Source organism: Carex rostrata, chromosome 16 (genome assembly GCF_964058835.1).
Source record: "Carex rostrata chromosome 16, lpCarRost1.2, whole genome shotgun sequence".
Taxonomy (NCBI): domain Eukaryota; kingdom Viridiplantae; phylum Streptophyta; class Magnoliopsida; order Poales; family Cyperaceae; genus Carex; species Carex rostrata.
Window position 1 is genome coordinate 9,822,983 of NC_135933.1, and position 10,769 is coordinate 9,833,751.

The 10,769-nt window shown below is 33.8% G+C and overlaps 1 protein-coding gene across 1 annotated transcript; it reads left to right on the forward strand.

The window, feature by feature from the left end:
- Window positions 1-305: 305 nt before the first annotated feature.
- On the forward strand, window positions 306-4,141 carry LOC144567143 (protein CUP-SHAPED COTYLEDON 3-like). Its single transcript, XM_078317199.1, has 3 exons — window positions 306-839; window positions 2,701-2,966; window positions 3,593-4,141. Exons 1-3 carry the CDS (start codon window positions 671-673, stop codon window positions 3,935-3,937), a joined length of 780 nt encoding a protein of 259 aa, XP_078173325.1. The 5' UTR covers window positions 306-670; the 3' UTR covers window positions 3,938-4,141.
- The last annotated feature ends 6,628 nt before the right edge of the window (window positions 4,142-10,769 follow it).

Sequence of the window (10,769 nt, forward strand, 5' to 3'; positions counted from 1 at the left end):
TGGAAATTCATCCCGAAAATTCAATGATGCGCTAACATCCATGTTATTGTTAATTAGCAAACGTGACGATTAATTAATTTCGTATTACTATTTAATAAGTTCTGATTTGCAAATTGTCGATGATTACTTTCTTTTAATATATATATTTCATATATATAATCCGCATATTTTTCTCGTAATCAACACTAACTTGGGTATTAATTAATTGTTAGTTAATAGAAACTTTTGGGGGTTATTGGTGGGGTAACAAAAGCATTATAGTATTATATATCCAAGAAAACATTTCTTGCACAACGGGCCATCTCAAACTAGACCTCATCACCAGCAATTGGAGAAAGTGAGAGAGAAAGATATGCCATAGCAAATAGCAATTAATGGAGATTACGTCACAATAAGCAGGAGATAGAGATAATAATTTACACAAAAGAGACAGATTTTATCCCCTCCATTAAATATATATCATATATATTAATCTTAATTAATACACCCGTGCCTATATAAACCCACCTCTACCTCAGCTTTTCAAGAATTTAAACTCCAGTATATATACCCCCAGTACACCTTGAACACAAAAGCAACATACATAAAACACTACTGACTCTTGTCAACCATACCAAGCAGCTATCCATCTCCATTAGACACATCCTCTCTCTCTTCTCTCTGTCTCACAATGGGGTTGCGGGACATCGAGCTGACACTACCGCCAGGTTTCAGGTTCTACCCAAGCGATGAGGAACTCGTTTGTTATTATCTTTATAAGAAGGTGGCGAACGAGCGGATCTCAGAAGGTACTCTGGTCGAGGTCGATCTGCACACGAGGGAACCTTGGGAACTTCCTGGTACTTGACTGATCATGCCACTCTTTTATCTATTGAAAATTTGCAGTGTGAGTTGAGCATATATAATATTAACTGGTTGTTGGCTTTTACATGTGTATATATATTATATACGGTTTTTAGTTTTATAGTCAATATATTTTTGGTGCATGCTGGTTTTGAAGTCATGATTGAGTTGCCATAAATGAGGGCTAGACCCTCATTCTTTCTCAGAAAAATGATTGAGTTGCCATGATCTACCTCTTTCTTTACTTCAAATCAGAGTTGAAAGTTTTGGAAATTTTTGAAATTAAATTTCAATTTTCATAAAACATTCTGACATTTTTTTCTTACTCGCAGTATTAATTCGTTTGTAATTTTTGTTCATACATGTATGTAGTCATATGCTGTTTAAAAGGTTCATTATATATAACCAAATTAAGGCAATGTTTTCAATAAATAAAGGCAATGTTTTCTCTATTAAAATGGATAATGTTTATTTACACCTGTTGTGAGGATACATTGCTTGTTAGAGTTCTTGCACCAGGTTAAAATCATTGGATTTATTGCCAACCTTGTTGGATTTAATGCCAACAAAAACGAACAATGTTTCAGTTGTCTACTCTTTTGTCTCAAACTATCAAGTTAATTTATCAAGTAGTATGAAAGACTTAAATGAAATTAACTTGTTATTTTGATGCTCTCGTTAGTTCTCTTTATAATCAAATATTATGTTAACAATAAATTGTTTGGTTTTGTAATTAAAATGAGAAGTAATCAATATTTTACTTGCATTTAGTTATGTAGCTATCAGAAAAACTTGCAACTCGATGAGCAAAGTTCTTTTTCATGAGTATTGACAAACAGTTAAAATATAGAAATATTATATTGCATTGTGTCAATCAACTATAGTTGCATATGCACATAAACAGAAGATATTCACATAAAATGAACCCCTTAATTAAGAAGTAGCTAGATATTATCTTTTGTGCATGAATTATCTGATAACAAAAAATAACAAACATAAATATATATAACGAAAAAGTTAACGAAAGGTACTGTCTAGCTAGTTGATGTTAATCAATGCTGCAATTGCATAAATTATTAACTAATTAAATGTTAACTATACGGTTGCTTATATCACAAGTACCCTAATATATTCCTTGCCATATTTCTCATTACGATCCAAACCTGTCAATTTAAAAGATGTCACGCGAGGAATAGCACTAATAATTTCCCTTTGATTGGTACAACTAATACTTTTTCTCTTCTAAGCTTATACATCCTTTGTTTTCCTGAACGCTGTAAAAATTACCAGATTCATTCCACCCCAATATATCTACTAGGGATTGTTAATAATCCAAAATTATATATATTAATTTTTTATTTAAATGTAGAAGGCTCGTTTATATATGTCACATGTTACTCCCCTACCTTGTGTCCATGGAGGATTAAACCCGTTACCCGTGCATAACCTTAAGATCTTGAGGTTTCTTGTAATAGCCTTAGGTCCTGATCACCAGCAGCGGCTAGGAGACGATTATCGCAACTTAAATTACCTAATATTTTTATCTTTAGCGAAGGATGTTTTCTTTCATGAACTCCAGCTTGACTTGATTTCAAAAAAAAAAAATACTATATATGTAGGTCTTAACATTCTGAGTCATAAAATACAACAAACAGCTAGCCTATAAGCCTAATAACATTTTAGGTTATTGATAGTGTCTTTTTAAAGGCTTTTGATAATTATAATTTTCTCTCAAGTCTCAACACCTCTTCTTAATTACCCAAGGGAATAAGGAAGAAGCTATCTTAATATATATTGCAATTGAGCGCTCCAACAGAAAATTATTACTGACAGTTTTATCCTTTTATATAACTACAGAGGTGGCTAAGCTGAGCGCAGATGAGTGGTACTTCTTCAGCTTCAAGGATCGCAAATACGCAACTGGTTCCCGTGCAAACCGGGCAACCAAAACCGGCTACTGGAAGGCAACTGGAAAGGACCGGACAGTGCATAATCCATCCACACATGAGATCGTAGGGATGAGAAAGACTCTGGTTTTTTACTCGGGACGAGCACCCAACGGAGTTAAGACGGGTTGGGTCATGCACGAGTTCCGGCTAGAAACACCAAATGCTCCAGCTAAGGTATTTACTATTCAGCTGCCTTAATTTGTAGTTGTGTCATAAGAAACATATATTTATGAAATTTGTAATTTGTAATTGTCAAGTACATAAGCACCTATAAAAACTATATATATACATCTTAATTATTCTTACCACAGAGTGATTGAGATGTGTAAATTTTAGTTGGGTGTTCAAATACAATCAAATTGGCATTTAATTTTTTGAAAGAAAGATGAAGGTCAAGTCTAAATTTCATACCTATAATATTACAATAAATAATTTTTCCCATTCGAGTTTTGAATCCATAATTTTTCATGTCAAAAAATATGTGTTTTTACCACTAGATCAAAGACTGATACTTATCAAATTAGCATTTTGATCTAGATTTATCCTACCTACTTTTCTCAAATATTATGTGCTTTATAAACCTTGGTATTTAAAGGTACGCAAAATTGCCCAATAATTAATCACTACGAATACTCATCGATCTCCCTCAAATAAGAAAACAACAATTAATGATCACTCATACATGTTTGAAATTTTAACTATTTGCATGTAATTCATGCATATGAAACAATGATTATTTCTTTAATTAGCTTGAATAATTATATATATTGGTTTCCTTTCGATTTCGGTCGTGTACGTAGGAGGATTGGGTTTTATGTCGAGTATTTAACAAGGGAAGAGACACGTCACAGTACAGCAAGGAGCAGGGTCCTGCTGCTCCTATTATGGACTTGTCCCCACCTCCTCTAGTGGATAATCCAATGGCCATGTCTGACATGTGCCATGAACATGTGAACTCCATGATTGCCCCCAAATACCAGGATATCGACTCCAGTGCAAACTCTAATTTGCTCCTAAACCTACAAGCAATGCTTCAACACAACTATTTGCTAGACTATTTCCCCAATGAAATAAGCAATGCTGGCTTTGATATGGGCCTGGATCAAGACCATATCATGAAGGATATTGGGCTTGATTACTTTTAAATAGGCCTTCAGATTTTGATCAAAATTAGAAATGTACATCATTTGTGAAGTTTAATTAGAGTAGTCCCATTTGAGTTGTATTTTGTTATTGTAAAGGTCAAGTAAGCTGATATATAGGAGGTGTAATTTGTCATTCTTATATTTCTTTGTTTTATTTGTATCATGTGACGAGATTATAATAAATTTAATACAAAGATGTTATTATATGACATGTTTTGAGGGACTATAAAATTTGGGAACTAAATACTATGCATGCAAGCTTGATATGAAGGAGCAATAACATAATCAACAGATACAACTGCTCTCTCCTAGGGTTCTCCGCCAAGCCGCCGAAAAGAACAAAAGAAAGAAAGAAAGGGCGATCTGTTCCACGAAGCTGGTTTGAGAGTCGGCCAGCTCCATTGCACCTCTTCACCCCGCCCCTCCACCCACCTCTCTTTGTCTGTCCGGTTCAACTTGTTGCGTTTCAATTGAACAGATAGATTCGTTCAAGGATTCTGCCGCTTGTTGTATTTTTTGTTCGTCTTGACTTTCCAAATTCGACTGAGGGTTTGTGAATTCATTATGCCTCGTAGTATCTACTATATTTATATATGAATAAGGTATGTATTTTTTGTTGTTGCCGATGATGAGAACGTGACGAGTTGTCTTCTTCTCTCTTTCCTTTTCCTCCTCCTCTCTCAATGGTGACTGTCCTGGTCCGGTTGATTCAGTTTTCGATCCAGTTTGATTCAGTGTCATCTCGGTTGAGTGGTGACTATCCTAGTTTGGTTTGATTCAGTGTCCTCTTCTTTCCTCCTCTTGAGTGGTGACTGTCCTGATCTGGTTTGATTCAGTGCCTCTCGGCTGTGAACTCCTCTGGGCGGCATCGAATTCGAAAAGAAGAAGACGTTTCGTCATCTAGAAAGGGTTCGATGTGGCATAGTCCGCGGGATATGCAACTCGAAGAAATTACTGCTGTGTCTACATTCTCAGAGAAGAAAATCGAAAGGTCCACATATTTGTTATTCGGGCGCGAATAGATCAATTCGCATTCTTTGACTTCACGTATATTTTATTTTCTGACATAGCAAATTAGATAATTGTACAGGTAGCTCAATGTATAGATTTTAATGCTTCTTAATTTTAACAAAATAAATCTATGTAATAGTTACTTTGTAAATCATTGGATCAATGCAATCGCCTACGGACTTTCAACCAAAAAAAAAAAAGTTTGATATGAAGGGCATAAAATGAATCAACTTAAAGCATAGACTCCAGTACTCCATTAGACCACCTTTTTGCACAATATAAATTACCCTCACACCATTTCTTAGATAAATGATATATATATATAGAGTGACTAATGTGCATTCGAATGTATATGGGTCGAAATACATACGGTCCAAATTCAATTTTTTAAAATCCAAACGGTCAATCCGAACCATTCATCTTGTTCTCTATATTAATATGTGCTTGGAGACCAAATTTTACATTTTTTTTTAATTTTTTTTACTATTTATTAAGTATTTTACAAAATTGTTGATCCAACGGTGGCTTAACAAAACAGTAAAATCAGCAGCTACCGTTGGATCAACAATTTTGTAAAATACTTAATAAATAGTAAAAAAAATTCATAAAAAATGTAAAATTTGGTCTCCAAGCACATATTAATATGGAGAACAAGATGAACGGTTTGGATCAACCGTTTGAATTTTGAAAAGTCAAATTTGAACCGTATGTATTTCAACCCATATACATTCAAATACACATTAGTCTCTCTATATATATAGAGAGAGATAGGCTAATGTGCTTCCATAAGCACTTGGCCCGAAGTGCTGCCACCCCATTTTCGATTTTTCAAAATCCAAAAAGTCGATCCGAACCGTTCATCTTGTTCTCCATATTAATATCTTCTTGGAGACCAAATTTTACATTTTTTTTTTGAATTTGTTTTACTATTTATCAAGTATTTTACAAAATTGTTGATCCAACGGTGGCTTAACAAAACAGTAAAATCAGCAGCTACCGTTGGATCAACAATTTTGTAAAATACTTAATAAATAGTAAAAAAAATTCATAAAAAATGTAAAATTTGGTCTCCAAGCACATATTAATATGGAGAACAAGATGAACGGTTTGGATCAACCGTTTGAATTTTGAAAAGTCGAATTTGAACCGTATGTATTTCGGCCCATATACATTCAAATACACATTAGTCTCTATATATATAGAGAGAGAGATAGGCTAATGTGCTTCCATAAGCACTTGGCCCGAAGTGCTGCCACCCCATTTTCGATTTTTCAAAATCCAAAAAGTCGATCCGTACCGTTCATCTTGTTCTCCATATTAATATCTGCTTGGAGACCAAATTTTACATTTTTTGGAATTTTTTTGCTATTTATTAAGCCGAGTAGAACTAGGGTGCTCTTAAGCTCACCAAAGTGTTTGGTGAGCTTGACTCTAAAACCCATCAAATCAATTTCTAATGACGAATCCGAACCATTGAAACCCGCCTACCTTACGTGTGATGTGTCTACATGTGAAATTTTTAAACATTCGAATTAATTTAGTATAAAGTCAAGAGGTCAAAAAACGTTCAAAAAATGAATGCACTAAAATTAATTTATTAACCTTCTAATTTTGACCAATTGACTTTATACTAAACTAATTCGAATGTTTAAAAATTTCACATGTAGACGCATCACACGTAAAGTAGGCGGGTTCTAACGGTTCGGATTCGTCATTTGAAATTGATTTTATGGGTTTTAGAGTCAAGCTCACCAAACACTTTAGTGAGCTTAAGAGCACCCTAGTTCTACTCTATTAAGCCACTTTGAAAATCGCTGATCCAACGGTGGCTTGCCAAACAGTAAAATCAGGGGTTCACCGTTGGATCAGCGATTTTCAAAGTGGCTTAATAAATAGCAAAAAAATTCCAAAAAATGTAAAATTTGGTCTCCAAGCAGATATTAATATGGAGAACAAGATGAACGGTTCGGATCGACTGTTTGGATTTTGAAAAATCGAAAATGGGGTGGCAGCACTTCGGACCAAGTGCTTATGAAAGCACATTAGCCTATCTATATATATATATATATATATATATATATATATATATATATATATATAGCAGGCGCAGATGCAGCTATCAAGACAATAAGTGAATGAAGGATTGTAAGCAATGAGCCAAAAGCTTTTCAACAAGGATTCTAAGATCACCGCCGCCTCTTCTAATTTTATGGAGGGAGCATTATTATCACTGCTATCAATTCTGTACTTGGGCAGAGTAGTATGTATTTTTCATTTTAAATTTCATATTTTCTAACGGCAACATACGATTGTTTTGTTAGGCTTACCTGATAATTTGGAGTATTTTTTTTTTATAATTTGGGGCCTTTTTTGAATAATTACTGAGCTGAATGGTAATCATTTTTCGAATTCAGTTCTATTTCTTACTACAGATACTACAGATAACAGATAATGGTTAAAATACCGCGACCTAGTGAAATTCACATCTCAGAAAATAAAGTATCTTATACTAGGTATATGGTGTTGTAACTTCTTTAGGAGAATTTTTCTAATATTTACATTTTTTTTTGCTTTTTTTTGTTTTGCCTTGAATTACTTCTATTACGAGTAATTTTGAATTACGGATATATCTTTCTTTTATTTCCTCTTGAAAGTTTTTTATTTATTTTTAGTAAAGGCTGGAAATCAAGTCATTAAATTATTTAATATCTACAAGGGATTGTTCTTTCCGGATTTTAAACCTACAATTTTCTATACATAAATTATTGTCTTTGTTACTAGATCAAATACTGGTTCTCATTTTCGCTTGAAAAATTGAGCACATGTTAAGATTGAGGATTATTTTTTTTTGTCTTCATTTTATTCACCTTTCTTATGTACGTATCTGATGTATATTTTGGATATTAATAATTTAAGGCCTTTTTATTTTATTTTTTATTAAATGTTTTTTTAGTAACTAGTGTTGTTCTCTTTTGGCAATGAATCCTTCAATTTTACAGTAATTGCAAAGTTTGTGCTGCTATTCAGAAATGTAATTTATGTTGTGTTGTGCTATTTCATGACTAGTCATGTTGTGATTTAGATTATATGTCATGTTGAGATGAAGTTCAGTTTTTACATGTTGTGTCGTGATAAAAAAAAAAAATTATAAAAATGGTCCCCGCACTTTAGTCAAGTGTAGTCACACTTGGTTACGTTTTGTATCGTGTCGTGTCTCGTTTTGTAACCAACACACGTGTCGTATGGAAACCATGTTGTGTGATGCTGGAACCGTTCCCTGACTTGACTAGTCGAAAGAATCCGGTAGCATTTTTACATCGTTGGTGTTATCACAGCGATAAAACTGTAGTTGAAAATACTAAAAATGATGGGCCGTTAAAGAGAAGAAGGTGGGCAAAGCAGAGGAGCTTTTCTTGCAAATGGGCTCTGGCTGAAATTTAGCAATTGGGCTTTGCACAAAATTAATGGTATAAGCCACAAGCCCACAAGCCCACAAGCTAGTAGAATGGAGCTTCAGTTCACCATTTCAGTGGAATTCATATCACCAAAACTCAAATTTTGAATTTAGATCCGGACCGTCAGATATATTTTGACACAAATATTAAGAAATATATTTCATGATTCATCTCTCCATTTATTCAATGAAATTTCATCACAGTTCCTGGGGACAATTTAAATTCAATGAGATTTGTTTGGGCACAAATCTCATTGCATATCAGACAATTTATGTTCGACTTTGAATAAATTTTGTCCAGAAACCTTTGGACAATTTAAATTCTTTATTTATTTTAGTTATTGATGCTTTCAGCCTTTTGAGTTTTGACCAAACTACGCGGGACTCGTGAGTTTGATAATTTGTCAGACGGTGTGGTGCATTATGCATAGCATGGACCACAGAAAAATTCAAATTTAGCATCTTAGTGGTGGACCCAGAACAGAATTGATCACACGAGGTCAGGTGATAAGACTTCCTCTCAGAGGAAAAAAAAAAAAAAAAAAAAATGTGATAGGACTTGTTTAGTTCTTCTTCATGAACCTCCCTCCGTGTAAAAGACTCCAAATTCAACTCAGGCATTTTTGAGAAGAATTTGGAGGGGAGGAGACAGATCACAGATGTGGTAGCGACCAGCGACCAATATTCACATTGTACGGATTTACAGAGGCTTTAAGATTTTCTGTGACCTTATCTAAGCAATGTTTTTTTTAGTAAGAATAGAAGATTAGAAGCTATATTTTTATTTTATTAACCACACAATTAGTTACATTCTTTATTAGCGTTTGAAGAAGTAACGCCTAACGCCGTGATGTGTGGTGAAATAAAAAGAAAAACACCTGCTAGAAACAAAATTGAAAGAATTTCTTTCAAAAAGAAAATGACCCTCAGCCCCTCAGCCCTCAGGAGTCAGGAGTCAGGACATGCCCACTGCCAACTCATCAACTCAATATGCCCCGTATTGATTGAGCATGCGTGTCCCACTCCCACGGAATTGCAAACGTGTTGTCATCTATTTCAATGTGTCTAGTTTAAACGTGTTCGGAATATGTACCGTGTTAATATATATGTTACAAATATTGAAACGTATGGTATTGTGTTGTATCGTACAGTATTAGTGTAGAAAAATGCCGCATCGTGATTTTTGTTTCGTGTCATCATCAAGTTAATTTTTACATGTGACTATGGTCACATCACGTAACCAACACGAGTTCCATGCCATAACACCGTACCGTTCCATGACGAAACCGACTCCGCCGTGTCATTTTTTTCACTTTATACAACACGAATATTGACATGATGCTTCTTGGTAAGACTTGTTTAGACGCGCTGGTGTTTAAGTGTGTCGTGTTGATTGTTTTTCTCTTTTTTCAAATTTTGCATATAATTAGTTAAAAACATTGTAAAAATGTATAAAATTACGAAAAAAATGTAAATATGTAAAAGAATCAAAATTATATTTTTTGCAATTTAAAAAAATCCAATTTTTTTTTTATTCAGAAAAATATTTGAATGTAATTAATTGGAGGGTAATTTCGGTGAATTAATCGTAAAATTGGGTGAGTGTCAAAACATGTCGTGTTTATGCTTACAGATTTTATAAAATTCAAACACAACACGAATGTGAACATGACACGTCTAATGAACCGTGCTGTATTCTTAATCATTCACATTGGCAGATGTGTTGTGTTGACTACGTCTTGTTTTTGCAATACACTACACTAGCTACACGCAACAGCAACAGCAACAGCAACAACAACACTGATCTCTTTTGTGCAAACATATATATTAGTTAGACGAAGGAGGATCAAGAAATTGCATGTGAATAATTTAGGATAAACCTGACACATTAGACAATGAGTCTGTTGGGCTGGAGAGGAAAAGAAGTTCTATTTCAGCCGAATAAGAAATGAATTGAATGAAATTGTGAAAATTGAAAAATAAAATTGAGGCTGAACATTTACAGCCAAATTCTTGTTTTTTACAAGTAAATCACTATTTATATCTCGACGAATCAATTGCGGTTATATCTCTCAGAAAGTAGAATAAAAAGCGTAGAATCTTCTGCAAACGTCAGCAAGCACTGTCAAAATTAAACAGGTGAAGTTGTCAACATGACAACAACTTTATAAAACAAAGTGACATTTGATGGAGATCGCTTTTACTTTGTTTGAAATGCTTTTTTTTTTTTTTTTTTTTAATTTATTTATTATCGTGATGCAATTTGCTGCAGGTATATATTATCAAGAATCTTTAATTAAGAATAAAAGCATAGGAAATCGCTGGTGGGACTTGCAATTGAAAGTTTGCAGTATTAGTTCTATACAG